Source organism: Bos indicus x Bos taurus, chromosome 13, assembly GCF_003369695.1.
Source record: "Bos indicus x Bos taurus breed Angus x Brahman F1 hybrid chromosome 13, Bos_hybrid_MaternalHap_v2.0, whole genome shotgun sequence".
In the NCBI taxonomy this organism is placed as follows: Eukaryota; Metazoa; Chordata; class Mammalia; order Artiodactyla; family Bovidae; genus Bos; species Bos indicus x Bos taurus.
The window spans coordinates 49,504,524-49,520,031 of record NC_040088.1 but is presented as its reverse complement, the minus strand read 5'-3'; the positions used below and the strand labels follow the sequence as shown (position 1 = coordinate 49,520,031).

Here is a 15,508-nt window from a genome sequence, read left to right as displayed (position 1 = left end):
CTCATGAACACTGGCACAAAACTCTTCAACAAAAAATTACCAAGTCATATTCAGCAATATATGAAAACACAATGACTCAGAGGGGCTTTCCAGATAATCTAAAGCTAGTTCAATATTGGAAAGTCCATTAATGCATTTCACTGTGTTAACAGGCTGAAGAAGCAAAACCACACGATCATATCAACTGACACAGAAAACGCATTGAAAAAATCTGACATCTATTCATGATGAAAACTCTCAACAAACTAGAAATGAGAATAGTTTCATTAAGAACATCTACAATAAATCCACAGTTAACATTATACTTTAAAGCAAAAGACCACATACTTTCCCTCTAAGATTGGGAAAATGTCCACTCTCACCACTCCTGGCATTTTCTAATAAAAAGAAATAAATGGTATACAGACTAGAAAGGAAGAAAAACTACCCCAATTTGAAAAGAAGACTGTCTACATAGAAATCTTAAGAATCTCCAAAGACTATTTAGAACTAGCAAGTCTGCAGGATACAAGGGCAACAAACAAAAATCAACCATATTGCCCAATCATGTAACCCTAATGAGAATGAACAAATGGAAACTTAAAAATAAAATATTCACAATAGTTTTTCCCTTCAAAAATGAAAGAAAGAGGTTTAAGTCTCTCAAAACATGTTAATGATCTGCATTTTGAAACTATAAAATGCTAATGTAAGAAATCAAAGAATACCTATACAGATTAAAAAAAAACAACATTCAAAATCAGTTGCATTTCTATATAGTGAAACCATATGAAATAGAAATAAATAAATAGATGAAATCTTATTTACAATAGCATCAAAACTAACAAAATACTTATGAATAAATTTAACCAAGGAAATAAAAGCACTAAATGCTGTGAGGCAATTTTCCTGCAATTAAAAAATAAATTAAAACACAGTTTCATTAAAAAGCTGTAAAACACTGATGAAAGAAATTGAAAACACAAATAAGTGGAAAGATATCTTGTGTTCATGAACTAGAAGAATTAATACTGTTAAATATCCATACTACCCAGAGCTATTTGTAGATTCAATGCAATCCCCATCTAAATTCCAATAGCATTTTTTACAGAAACAGAAAATAAATGATAAATGCTAAAATTTATGTGAAATTACAAAAGATCCTGACTAGCCAAAACAATCTTGAGTAATAAGAACAAAGCTGGAGGTATCACACTTCCTGATTTCAAACTGTACTATAAAACTATAGTAATAAAAACATGTGGTACTGGCATTGAAAACACACAGACTAATGGAAAAGAATCAAAGGCCTGGAAATAAACCCATGTAATTACTGAAGTCAACTAATACTTGACAAGGGAGCCAAGAAAGCTCAATAGGCAAAAGGTGGTCTCTTCAATCGACGGTGTTGGAAAAACTGGACAGTCACATGTAGAAGAATGAAGCTAGACTCCTATCTCGTATCACTATCAAACATTAGCTTGAAACAGGTTAAAGACTTCAATGTGAGGCATGAAACCATAAAAATCCTGGAAGAAGACACAGGGGAAAAAACTCCCTGACATTGATCGTGGCAGTGATTTTCTAGATATGACACCAAAGCACAAGTAAAAAAATAAATAAAGGCATACATCAAATTGAAAAAGCTTCTGCACAGCAAAAGAAATGATCAACAAAATGAAAAGGCAAACTGTGTGGCAGAAGAAAGCATCTGCAAAGCATACAAGTGAAAAGGGGTTAATATTCAACATGCATAGGGAACTTCTACAACTTGATAGTAAAAAAGCAAGTAATGATTTTAAAATGGGCAAAGGACCTGAATGAGCTTCCCTGGTGGCTCAGTGGTAAAGAATCCACCTGCCAGTGTGGGAGACGTGGGTTTGATCCCTCGGTCAGGAAGATTCCCTGAGGAGGAGATGGCAACCCACTTCAGTATTCTTGCCTTGGAAATCCCATGGACAGAAGAGCCTGGAAGGCTACAGTTCATGGGGTCGCAGAGAGTCAGACATGACTTAGTGACTGAGCACACACACAAAGGACCTGAGTAGACTGTTGTTTTTTTTTTTTTTCCAGAAGACATACAAATGGCAAAGAAATACACATGAGAAGGTGTTCAAAATCACTTCTCATCAGGGAAATGCAAATCAAAACCATAATGAGATGCCACTTCACACCTGTTAGAATGGTTGTCATCAAACAGACAAGGTGTTGGTGATGTGGAGAAAAGGGAACCCCTGGTGCACTGTTTGGAATGTAACCTGGGGCAGCTACTAGGAAAAATAGTATGGAGGTGCCCCAAGAAAATTAAAAACAGAACTACCATGTGATCCAGAAATTCTACTTCTGAGTATGTATCTGAAGGAAAAGAAACTACTACCTCAAGAAATATCTGTACTCCTATGTTCACTGAAGCACTATTTATAATGTCAAGGCATGGGGTCAGCATGACCTGATGCAAGTGGCATTAACCTTCATCACCTGGTTAAGATTCTGTCAGGTTTCTTTACACCAGTTATTATGCCTTTCTTTATAATTATCTGGTGGGAAAATACTTTGAGATTATGCACGTATCTTTTTTCTCATGTTACCGGCACCCACTAACTTTAGCACCCATTGACGGCTCTTGCCCACAACAATTATCAAGGTGTTTGCCTAATGGTGATTTTCCACTCTCCTGATTATTTCTTAATTTACAACTAGAATTATACTATAAGGAAGAGCTTTCCCTTCTCCTCCATGTATTTAAGTATTTATATCCATATGGATGCATTGATATTTATTTCACTTCATAGATTATAATCCAATACTACCATTTATTTTGCTGCCAAAATTGTTCTAGATTTGGCCATGGGGAGTCCTTTAAGTTAGCTCTTGTGTCTCTTGATATGCCTTCATAAATTTTTTTTAGCCCTTTTTTACTCATGTTCCAGGCTTATCTTACATTTACTCTCCCTTGGTTCCAGAATCAGTCATTTCTGCAAGGAGCCTTGCCACAGTCGTTCCCCAGATCTGGGCACTGGATATGCTTACTGCTACTGTCTGTCACTGCCGCCCTGCTTTCTCAGCAGACAGAGCTGGGAGACACGTATGTGCACTAACAGCTGCACGTAGGCGTGTGTACTTTTTTATTTGTCTTCATAGACATTAAGAACCACGAGGTCACACGAATACCTCTGATTCCAATCAGACACCACAGGGTTTATCCCAGCCTCCTTTCTTCCCCTTTCTCACTGCTGACAGTGAGAAACCTGGGTCTCCTTATCCTCAACATATTTACTTATTTGTTCAATTTCAGAGTATACTATACACATAAAGTAGTTTCAAAATTATGGAGTCTTCTGTGAGTAGCATTTTTATTAGGGAAAACGGGGACAGGAATGGGTGTGTGACACTTGTCTGAGTGTGTCTTTCTGAACCTTTACAGACAGAACAATCCACCTCCTCCCCCAAATAAATCACCCAGCAGACAGAATACAAAATGAAATACAGACATTAGCAAGGGAACCTAGCTGTATTACAAATGAATTACATGACACACTGAAGGGGGTGGGGAAGACAAGAACCTAAGTAACTTGGAAATCAATACTTGGAACATGAGCTATAGAGCTGACTACACAGGAGCTGTACACACTGCTCTCCATCCAGGCACACGTCTGATTGGCTGGGATTTTTCAGGAGGGCAGTGGGCACAGCTGAGGTTCCCACTGTAGGTAGAGCCCAGACTCCTCCCCCTGGGCCACCTCATAATGCTTAGGCGTTTAGAGTCACTCAAATGTTAGTGCTGCACATTTAGTGCAAATGGAGTTGGATCCCGTTATGAGCAGAGCTAAAATAAGACCTCTGCGGTCATTCGGCCCAGTTTTTTCATCTTATAGATGCAAAAGTGACGTTCAGGGGACACAGCAGTACAAAGAAGACAAGAAGCCGCATGGTGAGCTTTTCCACATCACACACCACCTTTGGCTGAAAAAGGTTCCAAAGGGTAGGTCAGGCTAAATCTTGAGACAAGGATAATTTGGTTCAATACTGAGTTATTTAGTGACGGAGGCATTCTTTGCATAGATTGTTTACTGTATTTTATTATAGTGTTAGTTGCTTAATTGTGTCCAACTCTTTGCGACCACATGGACTGTGGTCCACCAGGCTCCCCTGTTCATGGAATTCTCCAGGCAAGAATACTGAAGTGGGTTGCCATTCCCTTCTCCAGGAGATCTTCCTGACCTGGGGATCAAACCTGGGTCTCCTGCATTGCAGGTGGATTCTTTACTGTCTAAGCCGCCATTTTATTATAACTTATATTCAAAAAAGCTTTATTGCTATAACTGTAAGATCAGACTTTTATATGTTTTTACCTTAAAGAAGTTTTCATTGACTTGGCATTTTTGTCAACATGTGCATTTCTATAAGAGGTCAAAAATTTTCAAGTCCAAAAAACGGTTAAATCACTCTTACTTGGGATCATTTTAAGGCATTAAGAAATAGCCAGTCTATTAAATGATATTGTATACCATTGGATTAGTTTCATGTACTTTTTAAAAGCTAAAAGAATAAAAGGTCTATGAACAGGTGTCCTGAAAGAGCACACATATTTAAAAACGTTTAACTGACACAAGCATGAGAGCTTCTGGCTGAACCACAAGCTCTTGTCAGATAAGTATGATATGCTGGAACACTGCCAAGTTACACTATATTTCCTACCAAAAAAAAAGTGAAGTTTATAAGTCTTTTAAGACAACAGGACTTAATGAATCTAGAAATCTCATCCTTAGATGTGAACATGTCTTAGTTTATTTAGTTTTATAATGAAAATATTGCTTCTCTTTAATCCTTCTAAGAACTTGATCCTAACTTGAGACTTCATTCACAGGTAAGATTTTAAAAGGCATTTATGGCATAATTAACATTTTGGTAGCATATTTTCCCAGTACACTTAAGACTGACAATTTGTACTCTGGTTGCAAATCTGTACCAGTTTCATGTGCTGATCTCTGCCACAGCTGAATGTCATTGCCTGCTTTCTTTACCGTTCCCCTTTTTTTAGTCTTTAAGGAAACCAACTGGCATAGACAGTGTGGCTCCTGTAGCTTTCCTTCTTTGGTTTTTTGTTTGTTTTACCTTGGGTAGTGGTCGATTAATAGGATGCACCAAAAAGTAAAGAACACGGAGCAGCAGTGGAGCCAGGTCTCCCCAAAGAACAGAAGCTAAGGGGCCCAGGCAGGGGGCCATCTGCCCCTGGGTGCCTGCTCCTCTGGTCACAACTCGAGTGCTCTGTTTCCGCTCCAGGAGCAGGCTGGTTTGGTCAACCAGGTCCAGTGTGACAGATGATTTTTCAAATTCAGCCACAAGGACCATCCTGAAGAGTCATAAAACGACTCAAGGGTAGAAGTGCTCTGAGGCTTCATTACATAAAATTTCAGTGGAATGCATGATTAAAGGCCGGTTAATTGTAACCGACTGAATGAACCATTAAAAGTTACTAACCTGGGTATTCATGAAGTTAAATTAATTTACAGAGGATTCTGAACCAACAGTCCAGCAAAAAGTCTGGGCTGCCTTGCATCCCTGGGCAGGGCTGCAAATCGGCTGTGCATCTTTTTGCAGATGAAATTTTAAACTCCCACTGTTTACCAGAGGAATGGTTTTACGTTTACTGGCTTGTTCCACTGGTCAGGCAAGACTGTTCTGAACACAGTGTGACACACATAAACCTTATGTACTTACTTAACTAGGTGAGGTAAAGCCCAGAACTAGAACTTTATGTAGCTTGTTTATGAAATCAATGTATCTTCAAATTGAGGGCTTATTTTTCAGAGCAGTTTTAATTAGTTTTCACTATCTTCGTAGCATGTTCTCTAAACAATGCACACTGAACAACTGTGGCTCAAATGAACCAACAGTTATGTTCAGGTAGGAATTAATGTGCAACTCTTAATCCCCTATGACTTGGGTAGCAAATTTATCACAAGATTTGGTCAAATACAACTTGAGGGAGCTTATACACAATACAAATTAGAAAGTATTGACGTTTGCTCCATTTCATTCATTTTATCGACCCCTACTCATGTTTTCCACTTTGTCATCACACATAATTGAGAAAATCTGGGAAAAAAAGGATATGCACGTGGCCATATGTTCACTCTCATCATTGTGCTTTCTTCCTTCCTGATGGCCCAAGATTTCTTTTCTGTCATTTCCTTTTTATTGAGAGGCTGCTTTCAGACATTCGTTTAGGGAAGGTGTGCTGGGGACAAACCCCCTCCGTATTCCTTCATTTGATTTCTTCTTCATCTTTGAAAGATCTCTTCTCAGGATACAGAATCCCAGGGCTGACATTTTTTTTTTTTTAATGCAGGAGAAATATACTACTACTCAATTTCTACTGTAAGGCTGGCAGCCCTGAGAACTCCTTTTTTAGTGTAGCATGTATTCCCGCTTCCACAGGAATGAGAAGACACTTCGACGTGCAAGACAATTCTTTTCTTTAGCATTTGAGGTCTCCTGTTTCCGGCTGGCTCCGTCATTTCCTATGAGAAATTTTTGGCACTTAAACTGTTTCCCCCTAAAGGTATATGTACCTCCCTTCTCTGCTTTCAGGATTCTTTCTTTGGCTTTAGTTTGCTTATGATACACCGTGACCTGGGTCTCCTTGGATTTATCCTGTTTGGGATGCAGGATCCTGTCTTTTTGCTGCATTTGGGAAAATTTCAGCCATTATTTCTTGGAATAAGTTTTCAGGCTCATCTTGTTCTCCTGGAATTTTGATGACAGGCACATGGCACCCAGAGGAGTGGCTCAGGCTCAGCTCCATTCTGCAGTCTGGCTCTGTTGTTCACACGGGCTCATGCAGGCTCCAGTCCCACTGCCACATCACTGATTCCTCCTGTGTCCTCCCACATGGCTATGGAGTCTGTGCACTGAGGCTCTGTATGTTTCAGTTCTAAACTTTCCATTTCTTTGTGAAGACTGTGTCTTTTCATTTGAAGCATGCTCACGACTGGGAGCTGAAGCACTTTTATCATGACGCTCAGTGTCAGGTAATTCTAGCATCTCTGTCGCCTCAGTGCTGGTGTTTGTTGACTGTCTTTTCTACTTCAGTTGAAATTTTCCAATGAGTGAGTTTTGAATGAAACTTGGGGCTTCCGTGGTGGCTCAGACAATAAAGCATTTGCCTGCAATACAGGAGACCTGGGTTCAATCCCTGGGTTGGGAAGATCCCCTGGAGAAGGAAATGGCAATCCACTCCAGTACTCTTGCCTGGAAAATTCCACGGACTGAGGAGCCTGGCAGGCTATAGTCCATGGGGTCACAAAGAGTCGGACACGACTGAGCAACTTCACTTTCACTGGGACATTCAGTTATTCTGTTGGCAGACAGAGACCCTGGATCTCCTGTGGGAAGGTGTTCAGCGTCTCATTCCAGGCTATGGCGGGCAGGTCTGGGCTCCTCCTTCAGCCTCTATTCCAGCCTGGGGAGAGGGCCTGCTCTTTATGGCTGAATGGGTGGGATCTAGGCCCCCACCAGGCTCTTCCGATTCCACTCTGGCTGAGGGGCGAGGGTGCCTTATCACTGCCCCGTGTGGCTTCCACTGACATCACGGGTGGTGCAGGGTGGGAGCCTTGAGTCCTCACCAGGCTTCCCAGCAGGAGAGGGCAGGACGCCTACCACCACTGTGGGGAGGAGGAATGGAAGGCCAGGTTTCCGCATGGTTTCCAGGGCGTGTCCGTTGTCACTGCTGCTGAGGGGGGAGCAAAGCCCCATCTCCCTACTTGGTCTCTGACATCACCACGGCAGGGTGTGTGTGTGCTCTGCTCAGTGGATGCCAAAGGCTGGGATCCCCACTGGTGGGCATGGGTTGCAGGGCTGCACTCTTCCTGTGGCTGGACTAGAGCAGTTGGTGTGCACAGCCTTCTTCTTACCAAGTGTTGAGGTTCTGATCCCCAAGGGACTCACTACTGACTGTGTTGTTCCTTGGGTCCTAGGAAATCTGCCTGTCTTCTCTCCCCCTTCCAGAGTCTTCTTGGGTTTGTCTACATGTAATATCCAGAGGGTCTGGCTGTACTTAGCACGAGAAACATGGAAAAATATGTATTTCATCTCCCTAGAAGCAGAGGTCTTCACAGTTTTTTAAAAAAGAGTTGATAAAGGATTAAGTTACTATCTTATTTTACTGCTTCCCAGATGCCTTATACATGTGCCAGCCCAGAAAACTCCTTAATCTCTACTCATATTTTACATAAGAAAAGTTTAAGAAAATTAAAAAAAAGAAAAGTGTCACTCAGAAGGAGCTTCCAGGTTGCTCTGATTTCAAAAGTATATTTACAAAAAGCAGGAGAAATATCACCTAACCCAGACTGAATACAGGAGTTTAGACAATGTAAGGTCCAAATGTCAAGAAGATAAAAACTGAAGAAGAACTGAAGCTCTCAAATCAAGTCTAGGAGGGTGCAGTCAAGTTGGGCTGCATGGGCTCTGGTCTGCTACGTGGCATAGTCTGGATTCAAATCCCACAGGCAACTAGGAACACGAGAATTAGTTGTGATCTTCTCTTCCAGAAAGTATGAAGTTCAAGAAGCAAAAGAAACTCAAAACTCAGGATAGAGAGATCACAGTACAAAAACACTTGGGTTTCCTGGCTCATACAAAATTATTTTCAGAAAATACAAAAAATCTTTGAAAATAAATCACTGACCTGATCACTACTCATGATCTTTGAGGGACAGTGGAGATTAGGAGAGGTGGACAAAGTCATTCTGTTTGCATATTGTTCCTTTTGAAACTACAGGTCAGAGATGTTTAACTTCCTTCTGGAGAATGTGTTCTAGACTAGATTATATAAAGGTACTGTGTGTATCTGCACTAAAGAATAAAAGTAAAAATAAAGAACACTGATCTCTAGCACTCAGGATGGGTTCAGTAAAAGAAAAGTCATATAACTGGCCTCATATCCATTTTTTATATTATTCCTAGGAGGCATGATCTCATATGATATTTACTTTTGAAGACATGGATGGCAGAAAATGAAGAGGAATTAAATAGCCTCTTGATGAAGGTGAAAGAGGAGAGTAAAAAAGCTGGCTTAAAACTCCACATTAAAAAACTAAGATCATGGCATCTAGTCCCATCATTTTATGGCAAAAGATGGGAAAAAAAACAGAAACGGTGACAGACTATTTTCTTGGGCTCCAAAATCACTGTGGATGGTGACTGCAGCCATGAAGTTTAAAAAAATGCTTGTTTCTTGGAAGACAAGCTGTGACAAAATCTAGACAGTGTATTAAAAAGCAGAGACATCACTTTGCCAACAAACGTCCAGATAGTCAAAGCTATGGTTTTTCCAGTAGTCATACACAGATGTGAGTTGGACCACAAAGAAGGCTGAGCACCGAAAAATTGATGCTTTTGTACTGTGGTGCTGGAGAAGACTCTTGAGAGTCCCTTGAATAGCAAGGAGATCAAACGAGTTAATCCTAAAGGAAATCAACCCTGAATATTCACTGGAAGGACTGATGATGATGCTCCAATATTTTCGCCACCTGATGCAAAGAGCCAACTCATTGGAAAAGACTCTGATGCTGGGAAAGATTGAAGGCAGGAGAAGGGGATGACAGAGGACGAGATGGTTAGATGGCAACACCAGCTCAAAGGACACGAGTTTGGGCAAACTCTGGGAGACGGAGAAGGACAGGGAAGCCTGGCAAGCTGCAAGTCCATGGGGTCGCAAAGTGTGACATGATTTAGTGACTGAACAACAACAACAAAAATACAAAAATATAATTTGTTGGTTTCTAAACAGATTCTTCATTTGAGGTAATGATATGAAATTAGATAGGTTTAACTATATCGATAGTGTATGAAAAGCTTGATTCTGCTTATAAAAAACTAACAAAATTCAATATATTATATAGATCAATATACTAAATGCAAGTATGGTTGAAATAACTATTATTCTACTTCAGAAATTACTTTTTGGTAAGTAGAAGGAGCCGGTCCTTTTAGGAACCAGGCCGCACAGGAGGAGGTAAGTGGCAGGCAAAGAGTGAAGCTTCATCTGTATTTACAGCCATCCTCATCACTTGTGTTGATTCTCAAAGGAGTGTGAACCCTACTGCGAATTGTGCATGCAAGGATCTAGGTTGCGCACTCCTTAGGAGAATCCTCCAGAAACACCCGCCCCCCAACACACACTGGTCCATGGAAAAATGTCTTCCATGAAACCGGTCCCTGGTGCCAAAAAGGTTGGGAACCACTGGATTAACATGATAAACTGTAATTCATTTCAAACTTATCATCTAGTTTATCATTTCCGTTAATACACTTTTTAAAAAGAACCCAGAGAATAGAATATTACAAGAAAAGCTGAACTCACCATCGTCCTCCCAGCAGCTCTTTGTGCTCCCTTCTCTCGCGCTGCTCCCGGGCAACACTGTCTGGTCTGAGGGCAGGTCATCGTCTGGCACGCCGCCTTCACAGTCGGCTGCATCTGTGATGCTTTCTTCTTCCACAATGTGGAGTTTGTCTTCATCGTCTGAATCTGAGTTTGTTTCTACCACAGTATTATAATTTGTAACTGTAATACAAACAAGAAACAATCAATCAAAACCAACTAGTATAAAAACCAGTTTTTACACCTTAGTAAAAATAAATTTTAAGAAGTGCTTAAAATAGATTGTCACTCAATAATAGTTTATTTTAGACTGTAAAATGTAAACAACTAATGTATTTGATAACATGCATACATACAGCACTCACTAGATACACAAAAAAGGCAAATAATAGTAGCCATGCTTAGTGAACACTTAATTGTATGTACAGGTGTTTTATAAAGAGTAACTCATTTGATTCTTACAGCAACATTTTAGCAACCGTACGAACAGAGGACCTATCTACTGCCTACTGCTTATAGCCCTATTTTACAGAAGTGGGAACCAAGACACAGGGGAAGGTCACTTGTCCATCTAGGAAGTGGCAGGGCAGGGATTTGAACCCCAGGAATCTGGCTCCATATTCTGTGTTCTTAAACATTCCATCAAACATCTTCTCCAGTATAGCAAGTTTATGTTATATGATACTGCTTATACGGAATGAGAGCTTCAAATCTTTCAAGTACTACCATTTAAGAGAAGAGTTCATCTTCCCTAATAAAACAGCAGTGCAACATCAAGTTTAACAGTATTCTCAAGTTGTCAATTAGGTCCAGGCATTTTCATTAATCCCATACCAACTTTAGAAAGAATCGCCCAATATTACCAAATTTCCACATAACGCAGACATGATTTAAGTGACATTTATATGTAAGTAATGTTTATATGTGAGTCATTCTGAAAAAAGAAACCTAATGTTCAGTTTTCAAATGGGCATCCTTTCTACCTTTTCAATGAACTTCAGTAAAGTTTAACACCAGCGTTATAAAGATATATAATTATTCTGAATGAATAATTCAGCTCACAGAACCAAAACAAATAATATAGTCCAGTCAATATTTTTTCCTCCAGAGTCTTTGTAATAGTCACTCTAATTGGATTAATTATTTAGAACTTCATTGGATATGATCACTGGAATAGCTCTTTTCAACGATCTGCAGGGTGATTCTTACTTGCTAAAATTTAAGGGGACAAAATAAGCTTTGTTCGTGTAGCCAAACAATAATCACTTTCAGTTATTCTTTCCATTTTTCCCTTAACATTTCCAATCATTCTTGAAAGAAGATAATCACCTAAATGCTTAAATGACATGCATGTAAACACACACAGACACACACACACACCCAAGAACACAAAAGAAGAAACACAATCTAAAAGTAGGGACGTGTATGTCAAGGCAGGAACTAATAACCAAAAGTCTACAAAACTGCTTTGACAGACCTGAGGAAGACCCCTCTGTCCAAAACAGTGCCACAGGTACCCTTCTACTCACATTAGGAACTCTTCCATATCTGAGGAAAAATATCAAGTCTTGTGTCTTTAATATTTTGGAATAAATACATTTTCCCAGATCGTTCCCCAGAGCAAATAGTTTTCTCTCTAGTTTTAATATAAAAGTAATAATGTCACTGTAAAAAATTCGCACAATACAAAACATGTAAAATTAGTAAAAGCCCCCTCCTCCAATTTCTCCTTCCTCAACCCATTCTTTCAAGGTAACAATACAGCAAGGTTTATTAATCAATTTATGCACTAGGTGGACATGGTACTTGGAGAAGGAAATGGCAACCCACTCCAGTATCCTTGCCTGGAGAATCCCGTGGACGGAGGAGCCTGGTGGGCTGCAGTCCATGGGGTCGCAAAGAGTTGGGCACGACTGAGTGACTACTACACACACAGACATGATACTAAGTATTTTATATGATGCTGCTGCTGCTTCTAAGTCACTTGCAATGCTACAGACTGCAGCCTGCCAGGCTCCTCTGGCAGAGATTCTGTCCACGGGATTCACCAGGTAAGAATATTGGAGTGGGTTGCCGTGTCCTCCTCCAAGGGATCTTCCTGACCCAGGGATCGAACCGTCGTCTCCTGTGTCCTACATTAGCAGGTGGATTCTTTACCACTAGTACCACCTGGTACCACCCATTTTATATACTTTATACTATTTAATAGTAACAGACCTCACCTTATACTCTCTTATTTAATATAAACCCTATATATATAAATGTATGCATGGATATCTAAACACATATGGGGTCACATTATACTGTTTTGCCATGTAGTTTTTGGGCCACATAATAACATATCCTGGAAACTTTTCTATGTGAGGACCTATTGAGCTTTATCACTTTCCTCTGGATGGCTACACAGCATTTCACTGTACAGACATAATCTAACCAATCATCTGTAGACAAAATTTAGCTTTTTTCTAGTGTTTAAGCATTGTAAACAATGTAGTAATAAATTTTCTTATAAGTACATCTTTGGACATTCCTTAAATACATTTGTCAGATACACTGGTAGGGGTGGAATTGCTGAATCCAAGGAAAAGTTACATTTAAGTAGCTATTAAAACACAGGAATTCCTTCTACTCTAGTCACATCACGAATAAAGTAAATTGTGAACCTATGTGACAGGTAAAGAGTGTGATTCTCAAAGAACAGTCTACAGCTGGAAAAGCGTTTCCCAATGAGAGTAAGCATTTAACTGAGAGTAAGATACAAATGTGTGTGTTTCTAATTTTACTTATTTTTGGCTGTGCTGGGTCTTTTTTGCTGTGCATGGGCTTTCTCCAGCTGCAGGGAGTGGGGACTACGCTCTGGTTGTGGTACAAGTGCTTCTCATTGTTGGGACTTCTCTTGTTGTGGAGTATGGTCTCTAGGGCATGTGGGCTTCAGGAGTGGTGGCACATGGGCTCAGTAGTTGCAGATCCTGGGGGCTAGAGCTTCAGAAGTTGTGGTTCATGGGCTCAGTTGCCCCGCAGCATGTGGGATCTTCCTGGATCAGGGATCAAACCCATGTTCCCTGCATTGTCAGGCAGGTTCTTTACCAATGGGCACCAGGGAAATGTGTGGGTGTGTGTGCGCTTGAATGAAAGATCTTACTGACAAATGATGCAAAACGCTATTAGTCTTGTTTTTACTTTCCAGGGCTCCTTATTAGTAGCCTACTGAAAGCCTTACTGAAGTCATTTAAAGTTGAGACGGTATCTAAAGGCATTGATATACCCCAAACTAAAATCTGAACACAGCTAATGTCTCCTGAGGATTAACTGATTCTTTAGTCCACTAGACCTGGCTGCCACGGAAGGTCTGGTTCAGTGCAAAGCTCTCACTGTGCTTGGACATTCATCAGTTCAGTTCAGTTCAGTTGCTCAGTCATGTCCGACTCTTTGTGATCCCATGAATTGCAGCACTCCAGGCCTCCCTGTCCATCACCATCTCCCGGAGTTCACTCAAACTCAAGTCCATCAAGTTGGTGATGCCATCCAGCCTCTGTCGTCCCCTTCTCCTCCTGCCCCCAATCCTTCCCAGCATCGGAGTCTTTTCCAATGAGTTAACTTTTCGCATGAGGTGGCCAAAGTACTGGAGTTTCAGCTTCAGCATCAGTCCTTCCAAAGAACACCCAGGAGTACATTCATAGATAGCTGAAATTCCTACTAATTTCTAAAAGGAGGTTTTAGTACCCTTTCAGTGTCTTGCAGTGGCCATGGGTTTGCAGTGATGCTATTCTTGCCTTTTAATACAATATACTCTAGTTTAGCTTTATTATTATCAATTCTGTTGGCCGTAGGTGGTCTGGTTAACTCTAGATTGTATATTTACATGTACAGTTAAGAGTATTTGGGGCTTGAAAATTTTCCAAAAATTGGTCTTTAAGATACACACACACACACACACACACACACACACACACACACACACACATTATGGTTTAAATATTTACTTGCATGCTTCATAGTTTTCAGTAAGTTCTTTTTACTCTGAGCTGTTTCATTCCATCTGAATCAACTGTAGCCTGAAGTCCTCTTCGTGAATATCTGTCACTTTCTAGGGTTCTAGCAAAACTTCTCCCTGTGCCCCAGGAGAAGCTGCCTTTGTAGTTTGGATGACTACAAGCCACATAACAAAAACACGGAGACTGCATATATTTTACTGTTACCTTGTGAATTTCCCCCAAGTGTGTTTTGAATAAGTGGAATAAAACTTGAAAAATCCAGAAAAGCAATATATTTTGTTAACGAAAATGGAAAAAAAGACCAATAAGCCTTCTCACTGTCTTCTGCTTCACAGTCACTTAGTGGAGGGAAAGTAGTGAAAATCACTTATACTAATTATCATAACTCAGATAACACACAAGCCTGTGTGTCTGGATCTATCCTTTGGTGGATCCACAGAGCTAATTTCAAACTACACAGCTCCCACATCAGAAACGCAGAGAGAGTAATGCAGGACCTTTATGAACTGTAGAACACAATGAGTGCAGTGATCTCAACTGTCTGCCCATCTATTCCCGTATCTCTATGCTGCGTGCAACCTTTGAACAAAAAGTAATGAAATACAGTTTTTCTAAAGAGAAGCATTTTTAACAATCACAGGTGATCATTACCTCTCGCTTTTGAGTTTTAACCAAAATAATAAAATTTTAAGAAAGAAAATATAAAGGTTTTAAAATCTTTAAATATATAAAATTATATAATTGTATCATATAAATATACACAATGTGAAAGTTAAATTTCAATAAAAACGGTAAAATTTTCAATGCATTCCAGAATGTGGTAAGGATATGCTGACTCTTGGTGGTGATTCTTTTGTGTCATTTGCTAGCATTAATGCCAGATTTAACAGTGTTTCCCACACAATGTGGTTGTGAGGAGCTAATGACTGAGAAATGCATTGTGCTCGGAACAGTACTTTATCAGCAGTAAAGACTACAGAAGTACCTGCTGTTACTCTCAGCAGCAGTGGCATCTCACTGAACCTTTACAACAATTCCTAAGAAGTAGGTACTACTACATCTTCCTTTTACAGACAGAAAAGGAAAAAGTAGCTGAGTAACGGTTTTGAGGTTAAGTAGCTACTAAGTTGAATAGCTGGACTCCGATCCT

At 40.0% G+C, this 15,508-nt stretch overlaps 1 protein-coding gene and 1 non-coding gene across 7 annotated transcripts in view; both read right to left on the bottom strand.

Annotated features, from left to right (window-relative positions):
- The window catches only part of ZEB1 (zinc finger E-box binding homeobox 1), a 196,681-nt gene that overhangs the window by 43,305 nt on the left and 137,868 nt on the right, over window positions 1–15,508 (bottom strand). For all 6 annotated transcript variants that reach the window (XM_027559781.1, XM_027559783.1, XM_027559782.1 and 3 more), the window contains one exon: window positions 10,346–10,546. In XM_027559781.1, coding sequence (XP_027415582.1) covers window positions 10,346–10,546 — 201 coding nt within the window. The remainder of the gene's footprint in view (window positions 1–10,345; window positions 10,547–15,508) is intronic.
- Window positions 6,324–6,446, bottom strand: LOC113903761. The gene has a single exon (XR_003514299.1). It is a non-coding gene; the product is annotated as a small nucleolar RNA U109 (small nucleolar RNA).